Here is an 18,734-nt window from a genome sequence, read left to right as displayed (position 1 = left end):
CCCTATGAGATTTATGAAACAGGTGTTTTGCCCTGATTTATTAATAGATTATTAAATAGTGGAAGGGCACAGATAGAATAGGTTTAGGGTATGGACACAGGTAATTTACAAATTCAGAGCTGGTTCAGTTAAGAACCAGCCGAAGTATTTAATTATTCACCATTTTTATTATTTACAGAATAGATTTCAAAGTATCCATTTACCAGCATGTCATATCTGCCCTCTGCCTCTCTCAGCGGGGATTATCTTGTATGTACACAGATGGCTACACAGCTCGTCTGTCTCTCATCCTCACCTAATCATTAAGGTTCGACAAAAGGTGAACACCACAATTATGAAAGAGCTGACAATGTTTAAAAAGCAACAATAATCAATAGCAGCAAATGTACAAGTTGAGTGATTAAACCTGTGCTATTCATCAGCTAACAAAATGAGAGTGAAATAAAACATGGAAGGAACACAAGAGAGAAGTCAAGTAGGAACTGGAAGCTGATTCTTCAGGATGCCAATAAAAAATAATGTCATATTCCAGGAGATTCAGGCATATATTCTTACTGGCTGTCACACTACATTGCCGGTCCCTAACTCAGAAAACCTCAGCAGTTTAGCATGTTCAAGACAGTTAATTAACAAATGGACCATAAGCCTTTTTAGTACCATATTTCAAAGGTCTTAAGAGGTGCTAGGGCTTCTGTCTCAGTGGATACCCTATTATTACAGGTGAAATTTAAGAGAAAGATGTTGAAAGAAAATGAATAAGTATGTTAGTTGACAGCAAAGGACAACATAGAAGGCTTTTGCTTCTTCACGATTTACTTCTGATTTATATTGTTTTCAAAGTGACGATTTTTCAGTAATTACCATGGGGTAATCCTCTGGCATTCCTTATCCAGAATCAACCATATCAGCCTTTATAAAACACCCCACAGCTTTTCTTCTCAATACCCTTGAGTGCTCTGCTGTGATTTGTGTTGCTGTTATTGGCGCAGGACCCCGCCGAGGTCTCAGAAGCTGGAGAAAGGTGAGTACAGCAAGCGTCCCCATAACTTCAGCAGGTAGAGGCATTTCCAGTGTGCCCTGACGCTGCAATACATTCCAGTCTTTCCATTGCAGTGTTTTATAACTCAATAAAAGAAAACAGGAAGCTCTAAATAGGCCAATCTTCTGCTTTCCAATTTACAAATCCTTAATAGCCTGCAGAAAAGACTACAGAAAAGACTACAGAAAACAAAGCTGGTGCAGAGGTGGGGTGTGCTGGTCTATTAAAAAAAAAGAAAAGCTCTGCCTATGTTAAAGCAGTAAAATTGTTCTTTTGACAAATTAACCTGTAATTGAAATATTCAACAGCGTTTCTGTTTGGTGCTTCTAAACATGAAATTACACGTTCTGCTAAGAAGCCCAGCAAAACTAACTCAAATTAACCCCAGTCTCCAGAAACAGAGAAATAACAGAACACTTTGTTTTCATTGTGGTTCTTCCTACATGGAAGAGTAGATTTTATTTTTTATTTTAAATTTGTAAATTACAAGCTGACTTTGCTAAGATCACAGGGAAGTCTGAAATACCAAACTAATCTAAGTTGCACATCTTGAAAGATATGGCACTGGAATCATCATTTCTGAAGCACAAAGTAAAGTAGTACGAAGATTTAGAGATTTGTGATATCCTAGAGTTTCTCTCCTGCCACTGCAGTTAATGCACAGAAGGTTAAAACTATTCCCAGTCTGTCAGTAATACAGGGACCCGTGCCATTTATCTTTGCTTTATCTCTCACCCATTATCCCAACACCTGTTGCCTTATAAAATGCAACCTACTGATAACTTTATAGACTTCACGTAACCTTTGAGCACAGAATTTTGTGCTTCTGGAAAATAGGCCTTTTTTTTTTTCATCTTTTAATGGAAATGGAGTGAGATGATTTGTAGCAACTGCCAGGATAATCTATTGTTGTTCTTATGAACTATTTTTTGCCACTATATCACTTGACAGTAAAGCAATCATGGATCTTGGGCATGTATGAGAAGAATTAGTGTTGTTTGCAAGCACTGGAACCACTAGGAAAGAAATCTTTTATCATTTCATTAAGGGATGGAGTGAATAGAAACCCCTCCATCTCAGATTATGTGAATCAGATCAGCTTTACAGCCTTAGCCCTCAATGCTCCAAAACTCGTGACTGCACATTGGGGTCCCATCTCCAGACCCGAAAGCCTCTTCTCCAGTCACCAAACAGAAGAGATCCCCCAGTGTCCAGGAGCAGGAACCAGCCCATGAAAACAGTCATGCAAAACCAAGGCGTTCGTTACCCAACTCTGATTTGTTAGATGGCCACAGCAGTAGCTGGAGAGAGCTCTCCCAGCTGCGATATACACCTTGCTAACAAAAACATGAGCTGTTACAAAAGAGAAGGAATATTTTTGGTGAAATCATCACAGAATCTGAGTAGTTCTAAAGTTGGTAAATAACAGTAATAGCCCGTTCTGCGAGTCTGGAAGTACAGAGAACACCTCCAATCTTCAATAACGGCATCGTTAACTGGCTATCACTAGGTAAACATCCAGGTTACATTCTTTCAAATGCTCTGAGATTGACTTTTCTCTTTCTTTGAGTGCAAAATGATAATGAGTCAATATTTTTGAACAGATTACCTAAGAACAAAAGTGGGGCTCAGCAGACCTTAGAGCAGTGTACTTCATCCCTAACAATGAAGAAATGTAAAAGGGAGAGAAGAGGAAACTCACAACATTTCTGTTTGCACTTGGAATTTGGATATCTGAGAGTGTGTTTAAGTAAGAACAAGGCTAAAGAATCAGGTATTTTTCAGGCTCTATGCTTTGCACTGTGACAGTGAGGCAACCCACTTGAACGCATTTATGTAGAACCGTTGGCTATGTACCGGATCTGTGTTCCCAAGGGCCACAAAATCAGCTGCTCCCTCCAAGAAGTCAGCGTGTTGGTCAAGGGAAGCTCGCCTGTGCCTCCCATGGGAACCTCTGGTTTCCTCTCAGGCTCTTTCACTGCTAAACAAAGTAAACTTCTGAAGTCAGCATCTATTTCTGAAGGCGCTGAAACTTTCTGCGTCCCACCCCCCTGCTTTCAGCAGATCATTTGCACTTGCCAGACGCTTGAGGTGTAAAGCAATATTAACAACTTGCAGAATGCCAGACATTTTCTTACCATAGCCAAAGGGAGAACTCCTACCAGGTCCTTCTGGCTTATGTAGATCTTGGAGATTCCCAGATCAGATGTTGTGTCTCCAGGATATTCTACCTGCCATGTGATGAGCTGGGTCCCAGGTACGTCAGGTAGCTCTTCAATTTCAAAATCAATCTGCAGGATTTCAGAGAAAGGACCATCCGCACTGCAAAAGCGAAAGGAAAAGAAATGTTCCATTCACATCACTGATAAGCAGGAATATAATTGCTTTTATATTAATAAAACTTTGGATTAAGGCTCTTTCAAAGAGATAATTTGGTGGGATGGTGGATTTAATAATGAATTAATCATTTGCACTTGTCTCAAGATTTCAGGGTATTTTCCATACTTACAAGTGGCTTAGTAACACTCTGTGCCACGGATCACTAAACATTGCTCCATTTCACAGGTGGAGAATCAAAACCAAATCAAGGCTAAAGCCTAAAAACCTGACTCTGTAGCTCTCTCTTTAACAAGCACATTGTATTTTCCTCCCTGTTAAAGCAACACATGAGCAAATCTGAAGGGAATCGCTCCCTGAAATGGGAAACCACTGCATTAAAAGTCTTTTCTGCTTTTTAAAAAGGGAGACATGGGAGAGAGGTCAGAGCTCAGGATGGGGTCGGTGAACCAGGGCAGCGGGAAGCAGAGGACTGGAATTAATTTTTGGCTGCACTGCTTCCATGCTGCGAATGTCTGTCTGAAGCTCCTTTTGTCCTTTGCTGAACTAGGAATTATACCTAATTTAGCTTTTGTGGGGAGAGGAGCGTTTCAAAACTGGAGTATTTAATATTACTATTTGCCAATCCTGCCAGGATCCTTGAGTAACAAAACCAAAGAGCTACTAAATGTGATTCTCCAGAATACTCTGGCAATATAATGATACATTATCAATGCAACTTTGTCTTTACATGCTGTCCTTCCTAAGGTTACATGGTTCATATAAGTGAAAAGCATAAAGCCGAAATGTAAAGCGGTAAAATTGGAAAAGGGCTCATCGATGCAATTCCGGCAAAGCTTGTTATAAAATCAGCCACTGTATAGAAAACAATGCAGTGAGGTTTCTATTGTGTTCCTTGCCAAGGTGAGCTCCACAGTCCAGTGGCATTTATAGAGACAAGAAAATATTCCATTTACTGTAAAGTTGTTGAGGAATGCAGAATTTCTTAGCAGTGCAGAAATCCAGGGGACACTGAGAATGACAGAGCTTTTACTTCTGAAGCACCAAAAGCCAAACAGATCTTCAGTATTTGTGTGGAGGGGAACGAGCAGAGTTTCTTTCAGTGGGATAATACTCCAGGAGAGAAACAACAGCACAGCACTCAGTGTAAGGACACTTGTGATGGAGAGTGTGACTAGAGGAAAGGGGAAACATTTCAGCAACTGATTAGAGAACTGCAGAATGTGCCCAAAACCCAGCAGGCTTTCCCAGCTGATGTGCACAAACCAGCTAAAACTAGGCTATTTTTTATGAAGACCACTTATGACAACAGGCCCGCTTTGGGATTTTTCCCAAAATACTAATAGATTTTTATTATGCTGGCTAAACCAAATGCTTTATCCAAAGCTACTGCTTGAAGAGTTTAATCTGATCATCTTTAAGGTTCAGATTTTAACGGATGTGTTGAGTCCTTGTTATCCTAGATGGAATTTAAAAGGAGCCTCTGTGTTTCCAAAATGAAACACATTGTGTTCAATTTCTCATTTCTTCATATTAGAAAAAAAAAAAGAGCACAATTTCTAAAGCAGCACTGAATGCAGTCGTACTTCATGCTGACCTAGGTAGGATCAGAAAGCTGCTTTATGCAGCTGCGGCTATTGAAACTCAGTTACCTTAATTGCATGAGCAGGAACAGGTAATGCATTGCCTATAAATACTTGGCAGTCATCCTGGTTTGTACAGTATGTTCTACCACAGTTTCTGTGTTTAAAGAACTAATTGAATCTTAGTATAACGAAGCATAGTTTTGTGATTCTGTTCAGGGTGCCTTTCGTTCTTATCACACTGGTGTCTGTGAGCACCAGCCACCGGCTTTGCAGAATTGCTGCTGTCACCAGGAACGTGTCCCGGAGCAGCAGTGAGGCAACTGCTGAGCAAGCCAGAATACCACGGAAAACCCAATGCTTGCCAAAAAAGGCAATCAGCTTAATCTTCTCCTGGTACATGGGGGATTAGGAAAAAAGGAATAAAACGATTAGGACATGGGAAAACAAAGGAGGGAGGGAAAGGCAGTGGAAAAGATGGGGAGAGAGAACTCAAGCATGGTCCTTATATTCTTGAACTACAGCTTCCATAAGGCACAACTAAAGTAACCCCAAAAGAATGGAAAACATTACTTGTAGTTCCTCCTTTAGAGCAGGTATTTTAATGAAGCATTTCTTGCAGAAAAAAGACCCCACTTGGATTCCATACGTGACGCTGATGGAAAGTATTTGAGCTAGTTCCCTCTTAGAAATACTAAACACCTCTAAATGACAAGATTACAAAGCACCTCAAAAATCAATAAGAATCTCATTACTGCTAATAAGGATATATTAAAAAAATGGGAAAGTATTGCATGACCTATAATCAGACCCAGGCTGTCAGCACCAGGTCAGGAACTTTTGATTAATTACTTTACTCATCATTTACTATGATGATTCTTCCATGTGCAAGTCCCATGCATTTACGTCCCCAATTTACAGCCTTCCTAAGCAATGTTTAGTAATTGGAACCTTTCAACAGAGAAGCCAAAAAATTACCCTCTGAAAATACAATTAAAAAATATAACTAGAGAGCTTTGGACAAATAGAATTCATTACCAGGATTCAGTCACATAAAAGTATTTGTGACTTTTCAAGTCAAGGCCTCTTTGTACAATAGGAATATTTCTGTAGCGTAGTCAGTCATTGCTACTAAAAATGATGTGCTGCCGACTCCTCCTCAAGGCAGGCGTACACTTTATGGTCACTAGAATGCAATAGCATGTTGGCACCTCATCTTTGCTGGTGCTAAATCATTATTGCTGTCAAGAGTACAGCAACAGTATTAGTTACAATAGGGGAGGCTACATGATTAGAAAGTTTAGGATGGACAGCACAGGCACATTCATACTATATTTCTTAATCTTCCTTTTATTTCCTATCTAATGAAAGATCAAGCAGCTCTGACAAATTAAAAGCAATGGGAAACTCCATCCAGTGTTTAGGGGAGTGTTTCCTGCCTCTGTGGAGTCATTCTGCACCTGCTTCTCCTGACACATTCCTGACCAAGGCAAAATTAAAAATAAAATAAAAATAATAATAAAAACCTGTCTCTCTGCCCGTTCACCAGAGAGCCCTTTCCAGCCTGAGAGCCTGGGCTCAAGGGCAACTGCTAACACCTGTGCCGCTGCATTGAGTTCTTATAGAGAATGAGCCAGCCGTTCTTCTGGGTCTCTAGGGTTGCTGCATGTCCTGCAAGACCCAATTTTCAAGAGGAGACTCTGTAAATCCAAGAATAGCTACTGGATGTTGGCAGTTCTAGTCAATTCGAGTGTCTCATTCCCAACTTCACCAGCCGTGGTATTGGCTTTGATCTTTATATAATGCTCACAAACCAAAATTCATTCTGAACCTACTAAAATGACTGGGCATGTCATGTTTCTCATAGTACAACGTATAAAGTTTTATCACTGTCTTTAGAAGGCTATAACAGACACAAGAAGCCTAAAGCCATAAATGTGCTGAATAAGATATATCATAGAAATGTTAATGAAAGAGCCTTGGGCAGAAGAAAGAAGGTAATCTTTATTCTTTTCTACTGCTGCACACATATACAAGTCTCCCATCCATCTCAGGATATCAAATACTGTGGCCTCACAACCTGCACAGGTGGAGCAGCTCCCAAAAGGAAGAAATGGTTCCAGACTGAACTGGGACATGAGAAAAGGGAGAGAGCAGCACAGCCGACCCCAGGACACCTGCAGGAGTTGTGAAAACCGCTGTCCCCAGCATGCAGCTGAGTATCGTCTTCCCCCTAAATAGGGGGGGCTGAGGAAAGAAAAACAGGAGAGCAAACTAGAAGAAATTAAGACAAAAAATTGCAGAGAGAAAAAGAAAAATGACCCTGTTGTAGGAGGATGCCAGAGATAGAGAAGTAGAAAATGAACTTCTGTGAAATGGAGATAAAAGGAGAAATGACAGCAAAATAAACCTCCAAGGCTTGGAGTGCATAGATGTTTTTTGAGAAACACCTACAAACTCCAGATGAAAGGGAAATGGAGACAATAGCCAAAAAAGAAATAAAAAATGAGTCAGTCTTTCCACCAAAATTTATAGTCAAGAAAGGATTCTGATACACTTTTAGTTTGTCTTCACCCAGAAAAGATTGCTTGTCTAGTCTTTGCTGAATTCTTAACAAATACCCACAACTTCAGTTTCAGGGAAGTGCATAATTTTATTTATGGGGATTTTTTGTCTAAGAAGCCATTAGATGAGAGTCAAGCTGTTGTGGCAGGGGGACACATTTGCATTCCTCTCCATATTTGCCAGAGACAGAGATCACCTCTCTTCTGCATAAACAGGTACTTGCAATGCAATCAGCGGCTTCTGCTGGCATGTTTGGTAGCATCCTCAAAATTATGTGTATAGGATGTGTAAGTAAAAAATGTGGGACCACTGACAAGGAGACCATACTACTGACACCTCAGGAGTAAAAAGCACAGAGGAGAAAGGAGTACTAAGTGTTATAAGCTAATTTATTTGGGCTTTTCTTTGTTGCCCATCACCACGCAATAAGCCATTTCTTTAGAAATGCTGATAACTTCTTCCGGTTCAGTCAGGGGTGATTTTAAAATCTCTCTGCAAGAAATAATGGGTGCAAACTTCACATCCACATTTAATCTCTTTTTTTTTTATGTGTTTTCTGTGCATTCTATTTTTAACTTCAGCAACCAAAAGGTGCTGCCCTAGGTGTCCTGTGCAGGTATGTCCTAAACCAACGTGCACACTTGTGCTTCGGGCCAGGCTTGAACTCTTCAGTGCAATACGGGAAGACAAAGCAGAGAGAAGCATCCCCTGGATGTGCCGTCTTTGGAAGTTCATGTCTCCGGGTCGGAATTATTTTACCAGTCTCACGTACAAAAACCATAAAGTAAATCCCATCAAAATAGTGTTACAGGGAAAGCGACATTATTTTATTGAATCTGACTCTATTTTCCTTCTGCTTTCTGAGCCAGAGTGCAATCAGTGAATATTTTCCAGCTTTTTAAAGAAAAGGTTTTATATGGGATAAAAATTGCAGAATTTCAGGGAACTATTTTATTCCTGCTACTACGATTTAAGGTAAAAATCAAATATTGCAAGATCTGACATTAAACATAAGACGTTAACAGCATGATATTGCTTTTCGCCAGCTGAGGAGCTGGCTGGGCTCCAGAACGTGAGCTCAGCGTATCCACCGCTTGAGCTCTCACATCCATTCCATAGGTGTGAATCTGGCTGGCAATGCCTGCAGGATTTCCACCCCTCCTTTACAACTCAAAATAAAGTGCCTGAGTTTACTTGAAAAGTTAGAACATTAATTCTTTTTTGTTTTAATTAAAAAGCCCCCGAACAATATGGTGCAACACCTGCACGGTATGTCGCCAGCAGACCAGTATGTACGTACTTTACACATCAGTCCCTGGTCCCAGTCTAAACAAATGGCAAAAAGAAAGCAATATTTTAGGCAGAAAAGAGGCACGCAGCCTGGGACCCAGACCTTCCCAAGGGCAGAGACGGTCTGCTGAAAAACCAGGATCTGTAGACTCCAGCCTGCTATATTACAGTGAAGATCATTCTTCACCATTGATATATCCACATAAGGTGATACATACAGCAGTACTTTACATTTTAATTTTCTTCATTGTCATCTTACTATTAAAAATTCAGTGATGAGGAGGCTGAAAAGTAATTTTTCTTCAGGAGTCGGAGTATGAAGTGAACCAACCAGCAAGAAAAATCACAAAAATTGAGTCTGCTAATCGCGTAATAAAGATAGTTGAAAAAATGGATCCATGTCTCTGGAGCGGGACATCACAGTGCTGGCTGAGAAATACCGCCTGAATTATTTATTTGACTTTTTTTTTGCTATTTTCAAATAAATTATTCACTATACAATCTTCCAGCTGTTGATAGCACTTTTCCCAAATAACTCAAATCATTCAAAAATGGGTAAAAATTAGCAGACCTTTTAATATAATATAAATTTGAAAAATAATTTCCTACCAAGTCAGCATTTCAGTTCAGAACCATCAATCTGAGCGTCTCTTGACATAGTAAATCCAGTGATAATTTACCACATTGTGCTGAGGGAATGGTAAATCGACATTGACTTTATTACATCTAGTCTAATAATCATTCAATAAATTATTCAACACAGTAGTCAGTAAACATCAAGTACTTCTGAAACAGCCCAATCATGAGGCAATGGCAGAAACCCCACAGTTACTGTGCAGGTGGGACTGAACTGCAGGGCTCAGAAAACAGTTTTACTGACTGGACAAACTCTGATAAACCACTCCAAACACACTGACCTTTGGGTTTCTCTACCTGCTGGGTATTGTTGTCCTCGACGTAAAAATAGCAATAATTATAACTCACATAGAAGAATGATAAAAATGCAAAAGAGCACACCAGGCATACAACTGCAAATGATCATCATTAATTGGTAAAGTTTCTATAGGATCCAGCTAAGGCTATGACTACACTGTATGAGACACCTGCAGAAAGTGGTGGTTGTTGTCTGAACTGAGGGTTCCTAAAAATACCCTTAGAAGTTCCACTCACATGACAATTTCCAGCCTGTTAACACTGCCACTATCACTTCACTATCGCTCCATCCTGGAAATGAAAGAAACCTTTTGCTGCACGGGAGGAGTCACACAAACCTGACATGGATCAGCGGGACGTCACATCCAGTGTTTTCATATTAAAAAACTACAGGGCCACTGCTGCAAGTCTTTGCTGTTGAGTAATCCCAGCGTACTAAATCATGACATCAAGTGCTGTACTCAGAACACTGCCCTGCAGCCAAATACATTCTTCATCCTGCAAATATTTATCCACCTAAAACCCCTTATACAAATGAACAGCAAATTTATACTTATGCATAAATGTATGCGAGATTAGACTTGCTGAATTCAGGTTAAATCTTTTTTAGTAATTATTTATCCCTGAAAGGCAACCACTTAGACAAAATTATCTGCTTATGTGCTATTCAAGAGTTTCCCTTGAGCTCTAGAATTTTGTTTAACAAAGGCAATAGGGCTTTGTCCCCTGATGACCACATGCAAGCCCAAGCAAAGTCCTTGGCTCCCACAGATGTCTGTGCCCATGCAGGAGACCCAGCTCAGTATCTGGTCCACACCGGCCCCGTTACTGTTATGCAAAATTGAGCTGAACAGAGAGATAAGCCCATCACTGACCCCTGGTCCTGTGAGATCCGCTGCTCTATAAACGGGAACACGCGGAATCTGTATAAACAGAATTCTACAGAGCACCTATCATGGGGTTTACAGCATCATTTTGCAGGCAGTGATCATAGTTCCGGATGGAAGCCACCAAAGGGGCTAAGAGGTGCACAAGAGTAAAAATCTTACTCCCTTAACTTCGTCTGTTATTTTCTTTCATGTTTTCGCGCTCTTGCTCATCTTCTGAAATACACACCTAATAAATCTCTTCTATAAACTTATCATGGCTGACAGTGCTTATTTTTATTCTTCTAGCAAATGTAATACATTTAAAAGGTTCAAGCAAGGAATCACCAGCCTGAACATGTGGAGAAACTTGTCTAAAAGGTACTTTCTAGAGTGAATCTCCCTGAGTCTTGATAATTTACCAGGCTAATTTATTATACTATTTTTGCATTCACATCAAAGATGCAGGGTTGTGCTGCTTTATGATCCATGCTTCAGACAGCAGTTGCTCTCCTTGATGTCCAACTTGGTCATTTAACTTTGGAATCCAAAATTATTTCAGAATTATCTCCCCCACCTACTTTTTAAAAATTTAATTGTAGTCTTAAATTCAGAGCGGAAGGCTCAGCATGTTAGCACGTAGCTCCGTTCATGTCTCCAAGGTCAGATCTATAACAAACTTTGTTACAGTTTGCTTATTAGTGTCCACACTGGTTCAACAAATGCCATTATATCTAAAAGCAGCATTACATTTCACAAGACTCAAGGCCTCAATCTATTTCAAAATTAGTGGCTTCTTTGGAGAGATCTGCCAAGGCATATCCAATATCTGAGATTAATATCCTCACCTACAGGAACTTCCTCTGCCACGATCTATTCAGCAAGTATTTCTGCTGAATGTTACAAGTGACTTTACAAAGTATTCCATCCAAGTTTAATTGAAAGACAATGTTAATACGCCATGATAAAAATAGATCCTTTCACAAACAAATTCTTATGGTGAAAATAATGGATCTGGAGGTATGCTAAGAAAGGTGATATCAAGAGACTACATTTACTAAAAGCTGAAAATTAACCACCACCATGCTCTGCCAGGCTATTTCCAAGACTGTCTGTCCTACAGCAAAACAGTGTCTGATCACCAGCACTAAATGGAAAATGCCACCTCTGCTTTTCATCCATTCACCTTCACAATCCCATTTGCGAGCTGCTCGTGAGCTTCAGCACAACCGACCTGCTTAAAACGCAGCATCTATTTCATCAATGTCATTGGTACCTACTGTACTATAACGGAAAATGAGACCCTCATGAAAATAGTCTACAATATAGGAAAGGTACTAAAGATCTGATTGATAATAGAAATATGAAAATTTTAGTAAAATATATAACTATTTTGGGAACTATACAGACACATAGAAAGTCAAGTTGTTCTCCACCAATTTTTATCAATTGAAGATGACTAAATGCATATACATATATCGATCTGTTTCATATACTGGATATGTTAAAGTTGGCAGCATGGAACAGATATCTCTGGGTATAAAATGCAGTATGTACATTAGTTTTGCTTTATTAACATATTTCAGCCCTGACCTTGTTGGCTAAGAGGTGCACCCATTAAAACACTTGGGCTTTACCCATCAAGACCCACAGTGCCCCTTCCCTGCTCCAGCTGCGGCACAGGTTTGGTATTTAAGCAGATGTTTCCCCTCTGTACACCCTGGGATCGTCTGACAGCCATGATGAAATCATACGGACAGATGATGATCCAGGTCTGCAGTTGAGTCCTAGGCCCTGTCAAATCAAATCACAGTTTTTGATGTTCTTCTGACATTAAAAATTATGTGAGTTCAAAAGCTCACAGAACTCAAGTTCCCATTAGCATGAACTGTTCCATTAAGTCAAACAGCATCATTATTTTGGGTCTCATTGCATCCAGTATTGACACACCTGACTTTTCATCACTTTGAGCCCCAGGTGCACCTGAGCTCAGAAGGACTGGTGAGATATAAGGGGAGATGTATATCCTATGTCCTGGCAAACCTTGGATACTCTCTGAGGAATTACAAACTAGTAAGAGCAAGTTTTGATTGTGGCTATTATGCTACCAGAGAATTAACCAATAAAAGGTGTACTGAGAGCAGCAAACTATCCCCAGAGCAGATAATAGCACCAATTTGCACTGATTTACACAGGTGAGTACGTCAGCATCCTTTGGTGAGGTTTACCTTTTCTACCTGACAATCGCTGATCAAGCAATTCTAATCTTATTTATGCAAATGGTAGAGGAGCTGCCAAAGCAAACATGAAGACCAGCTGTCCATAAACGAGCTATGATCATTCATTCTAGATGACAAAAATTCAGCAGAGGAAGGAAGACAGAGCTGCATTTAGGTGCTGTTCTGGACAGAAGAGATCTTGGTCCATACGGACAGTTCCCTGCTACTGCAACCATCACATCATATAATCTCTTCATAAACTCATCAAGCTCCATTTTGAAAGCACTTAGGGATTTTAAATGCCTATTTCCCTGAGAGGCTCTTCCAGAACCTGATTATTCTAATGGTTAAAGCAGTCAGAGGAGACACCCTGGCTGGAACTGGAACCTTGTATGAGCCATTGCCCAGAGCGACCAGAGCACAGCACCATGGACACCGAAATGGGCGGTATGGCCAAAGGCAGCTCTGCTTCCTGCAAGTGTTCACAGCAAAACACTAAATAACTCTGCAGACCTTCTGGAAACACGTAATGGCTGATAATAGCTCCCTCATTCAAAATTATTCCTTCCACGTTTCTGTGTTCTCAATTACCTCCAGCCAAACAATTCCTTCCCTACCCCAATACAGCTGTAAACAAAAGAATTCTATTTCTGCACATAAATTTAAGTGGACTTTAAATATTCACTGATCTAAGTAGGCAGGCTGAGAAATGGTAGGTTCTCACTACCTTATCTCAATACACTGTCAGAATGTGACTGCAGCCGTCTGCCGTTTCCAAAAGTGAAGTATTCTTACAGTAAAAACAATAACATGATCAAAATAAAACTGGAGAAGAGAGAACAACACGGCACAAATTAGGGAAATGCTTAATGAAATACCAAGGAAGAGGGTCGGTGCAAACCAGAAATCTCAATAAGACTGAAGATCTCATGCCAACATTTTGTGTGATGGACATATCACATGACATAAACTTCCTATTATTTAGCAAACTTCCGTCTAATGTAATTTGGGCTTTAAAGCCACTTTTATTTATCTTGGATCTTAAAAGAAGATTCTATGGGAAACAACCACTAACTTTGGGGGCTGAGCAGTGGCCCAAATTGCTTTGCTTCTACTTGTAAGAATCTCAGGACCATACTTGGAAATCTTTATAATTGACTGTGGAAAGATGTACATGCAGCCCTTTAAAAAGACATATTGATTTTATTGAACTGGAGGCAAGCGAAAAGAGACCCTAATTATTATAATTATGAATTCAGTAATGCTAGTAATCATTAATAGCTTCAATAGGTTCATAAATCATTCACAGAATGGGGAAAAGCAGTAAGTGAAGATCAATTTCTACTCAGAGGCTCTGCAAAATTTGCCATCCTTATCGAAATTTGTGAACCAGATTTCCCTTCATGAATAGCAGAGCTTCACAAGAAGATGACAAACATACAGTCACCAAGAAATGTCGACTTAAAATACCTCCACCAAACAAGATGCAAAAATTCAGACAGGCCAGATACTTCAAAGCTCATAACTACCATGGTTCTTGGAGTATGTGTGGAAAAATCTAACAGCTATTATGAGTAATAAAAGCAATTGAATGACATGAAGAATTAAAACAGCACAGCCCAAATTATCACCTCAGTCTATGAGTAGGAACAGATTTTTAGGCATGGTTTTCCTTTTGCTTTACTCAAGCTTCTTGATTTTAGTGATGCTTTCATTGCCCAGAAGGATAAGGTGCAAATAAGAGCCACAATGATTGAATAAAATGGACACATTTTCCTAATAATGGTAGAAGAAATAACCTGTCAGATATTCAGAGGGCTGAATGTGCAAAACTTGAAGTAAAATCAAGGAGAGCAGAAGGTGGGTTGCTGATTTTCTGAAAAAAACCCCAGTAGGTGAGGTTTAAAAGGCAGAAGAAACGGAAAGTGTAGCTTTCCACAAACATTTCAATGATTTAAGCATCCAGGAGAGAAAATTGCTAGAGCAGGTGGGCAGGAGAGTATAATTAGAAACAACAGGAAATGTGGACCAAATTCAAAGCAAAAGGACAGTGGAAGAGTCTCAAAAAGCAATGGCAGACACAATAAAGCTTTAGAATTAGATAGGATAAAATGCTTAGAAAGAAATGGGTTTTTGCAGTGGTAGATAGGGCTGTAATAAACCTTTTCCATTTTTTGCCTAGTTCCTTAATAAAGAAAGGATTATTCAATCACTGTATGTGTGTCTGTCATTCCCTCCAGTAACATTAGACCAGTTTCAACAAAACTGGGCAGAAGGATAGAGGTTAAGAATTATGAAGCTTTCTGGAAGCGGGCAGACAGCAGAAGAGTCCAAGTGATTAACCCTCTGACACAAAGGACACCGTGCACTCCCTGAGAATCCACGTACGCACTCGTTCTTAAGAAGCAAATACATAGAAACCAGGCTTCTGTCTTTTGGCTGCTTGCTGAAATACGCCTTAACTTTTATGGCTCCCTGATACTCTTTAAAGTTCCAGTTCAGAAGTTGACCCCTGCTCAGCAAACCACTGAAGCAAGCGCTCTCAGTCTGCTGGGACTCACTCTCGTTTTATAAGTTAAGCATATGTGTAAGTACTCTGCTAAATAGGAACGAATTTAAATACTCTGCTGAGCTGGACTCTCATTTATCAGCAAAATCACTGGTTCAACTCAGTAAATTCACCAAACTATATGTGGAGAGAATTACTCCTGACTCCTGCTCAGTGCTGCATGAAAATGCACCTGTAGGAATACAGAACCCTTGAAATGGGTCTCCCACGTAATTAGGAGCACGACCTCCACTTGTGCTCCCAGACGTGCTGACTCCATGAGGAAAGCAGCAAACCAGAGCTCAGAATGGCCTCAACACGAGCCTTTCACCACTGAACCAGAGCGCGCCTGGTATCTGCTGAGCTGCTTACGACCATTAGCACAGCTAATGTAAATGGCAACATGATTGTTTTCTATACCACTGCATCCTAGGACACACAGCGAACAGCAGTAACTCTGAAACTTAAGGGAAAAGAATCAAGTCTTTTTCATGGTAAAACCATGCAGTAACATGAATTAATCATCTTTCTTTTTGACAATTCCGAAAAAAGCTGCCAAATATGTCTCTGTCTCTTATTTCCATATTTAATAATTTAGAACTCTTTGTTCACAAAAGAAGCGTCGTGTTCTGCAAACTTTGTGAAGATGTAAAACAAGAAGCAACAAATTCATATTTAAATCTCTGGCACACAGTTACCAATGCTAAGGAAGAAAATATTCTCAAATAGGAAACAGTCAAGGATTGACACTCGAGTTTTTACATAAATGTGACAAGTGGGTATGTGAATTGTGTGGAGAAAAGATGAATTAGAAACAACTTGGAAGCCATTTGTATAAGAAAGGGAAATGGAGAGGATAAAAGCAGTTAACAGTTCCATAGTAGGTATTTCTCCCACAGGTGTGAAAATAGTGACATCTCCATCCAGCCAAATTCATAGCTGATGGAAAGAGAAACTTCCACTTATCCTACACGACTGGTGAAGTTCCAGGTGCAATTCACTATCAGAACTGGACCAAATTAAGCAGCTCCCGTGGCCGTGTGTTCTTCCCAAACTGAGATACATCAGGAGCAGCCACAGAGTCCTGAAATATTGCTGTTGCCATAAAGCACTGAGCTGAGAGCACAGAGACGCCCGGCTCTGCCATTCCTTTGCTGGGTGACCCCGGGCAAGCTACTTCACCACTTTTTGCTGGAGTTTTCTAATGTTCTGAATGTCATTCAGGGCTTTGAGAAAATTTGTCTTAACAGGCCAGAAAGAAAAGTTCAGGGCTAAATCAGGATTAAGGAAAAAACACCCACACACCAAGCAAATCTTGGCCATTGAGATGCTACAAAAGCACAACCTCATCCTTGTACATTAACAGATTAAACTGGTTTGCAGTGCATCCATCAGAGTGGAATACTTTGACGAATGGTCAGTTTTTCTGTATCATACCTGCCTAGTCCCCAGGAGCTGCAAAGCCCATGGTAGCACATAAAAGAAGAGTTAGACTTCAAAAATGGAGTTCTTTTCTAGCTAGATTATTCCGCTTCATTGCATTTGAATGTGCAGTATGTCACTGGAAAAAAAGACCTTCTTGTCAGTCTTTAAAATAAATACATTAAGTCCTCCGTTTGTTTGTTTTGAAGCCCTTCAAATCTGAGACTGTTAGATTGTAAATCTGGTCTTCATCAACACAGTCGAGTTCCACGAGATTCAGCAGGGCAGGAGAAATGATGGGAAATAAAAGCAGCAGCTGATGATGCAGTTTTCTAAACGACTGAAGATCTAAGTTGTCTATTTAAAGAAGAAAAGTTCAGTGGCACATCATTTTATAACTAGATTAGGTTAGTAGCACTAGCTTACAGTATTGGCTACATCAGCTCCCCCTAAAACTGCAACAGAGAATTTTTAGCTGTGCTTCCCGTTCCTAGACAATACAAAGCTGCCAGTGCCACGAGTGCTGCTGCCTTTATGAAGATATAAATCATTTTGATCTGGCTGAAGCAACCCCAGCGTGGAGTCAGTGCCAATTTGATGTCCTTTCCTTCCTTCAGCTCGTGCACATCACTCATGGAGACACCGTAATCCACAGTGACACACACGGGCAGGCAGAGCAGAAGAAAGCTTTCAGAGCAGTTCAGCTCTGCTTTGCGGAACAGAAATGCAGGACATTGAATTCACTCGCAGCACTGTTTCCAGTGTTTGACAATATAAACCACTCTCTGCAACTGAAATATTTATTCCGGCACAATTACCATATAAGATGAATATTTAAATCAAGGGTAATTTGTTTTCATTATTACTCTTATTTCTTTTTAAACAACAGTTAGGATTATAAACTGAATCAGATGATTTATTGTTAACATTCTTTAACATTCTGCATTTATTAGTACCAGTCTGAAACGCGCAGCCATTGATCAAACTGTATTTTCCAGAGTGATGCTTGAAAAAGCTCCAGCCCCTGCGCTCTGGATTTTACAGCCATTACTGTCAATTATACACCCCACTGGGGGAGCAAAGAAACGTTCATCCACGCCAGCTGCAGCCTGAGCCCTGAATTTTGCAGATGCAATTGATATTTCAAACACTGAGAGGGGAGAGAAAGAGGAAAAAACAAACAAAGACCCAAGCTAGCCATAATGCAGGCTACTGAGATTCTACACATACGTTTGGGGAACTTGATATATGAGTTTGAAATTTTTCTTTGAGAACACATTTTGATAGTTGCACTGATAACCAGAACACTGAGGTCTCTCTAGTCTCATACACATGGAGATCTTAAAGCATTTTATGAAGATACAGTCACAGCAATGGGCATTTCATCAAAAAACCCCCAAACAGGCTGAGCTGGGCGGTGCTGGACACGGCGCAGGACCAGAGCGTCCCTGCTGATCCGTCAGCGTGCTGTGCCAGCCTGGCGGGCTGCACAGCAATCCAGCTGATGGAACATAGGTGCCAGAGCAGATTACCAGAAGAGGTAGGAAAAGAGGTAAACTCCAGTCCCTGGCTGAAATAAATGGGAGCTTTACCATTTCAATGAGGATGTGGTTCCCTGCTGTAATAGTCTCAGCTCCCTGGGCTGTTGTCATATCCATCAGATGCTGCTGCAATGGCATTCACGACAAAGCTTGGACTCACTGTCACCCTGAAGGAAAGCAGGTCTCGCACCCTGTGATGCCATCCCAGTTCTTCATATTCTGACTCAATATTCTCGGGTCATTTCCAGACATAAAACACACATCATCACAATTATATGTATCTCCTCCATCTTCCCTCCTTCCACCTCAACGTTAATTAACTATTAATTTGCAAAAACACGCATCACTTCAAATAAGCAAAGACCTTTCTGCAAGTTTGTCTGCCTGCTTT

The 18,734-nt window shown here is 40.3% G+C and overlaps 1 protein-coding gene across 1 annotated transcript in view; it reads right to left on the bottom strand.

Annotated features, from left to right (window-relative positions):
* TMEM132D (transmembrane protein 132D) overlaps window positions 1-18,734 on the bottom strand; it is a gene marked incomplete at both ends in the record, with an annotated part of 199,575 nt that overhangs the window by 76,327 nt on the left and 104,514 nt on the right. The window contains one exon of the mRNA XM_080355047.1: window positions 3,178-3,361. Coding sequence (XP_080211173.1) covers window positions 3,178-3,361 — 184 coding nt within the window. The remainder of the gene's footprint in view (window positions 1-3,177; window positions 3,362-18,734) is intronic.

The sequence above is a fragment of the Nesoenas mayeri genome (genome assembly GCF_963082525.1).
Source record: "Nesoenas mayeri genome assembly, chromosome: 17".
In the NCBI taxonomy this organism is placed as follows: Eukaryota; Metazoa; Chordata; class Aves; order Columbiformes; family Columbidae; genus Nesoenas; species Nesoenas mayeri.
Note: the sequence above shows the minus strand (reverse complement) of the source record. Positions and strands in the feature narration are given on the sequence as shown.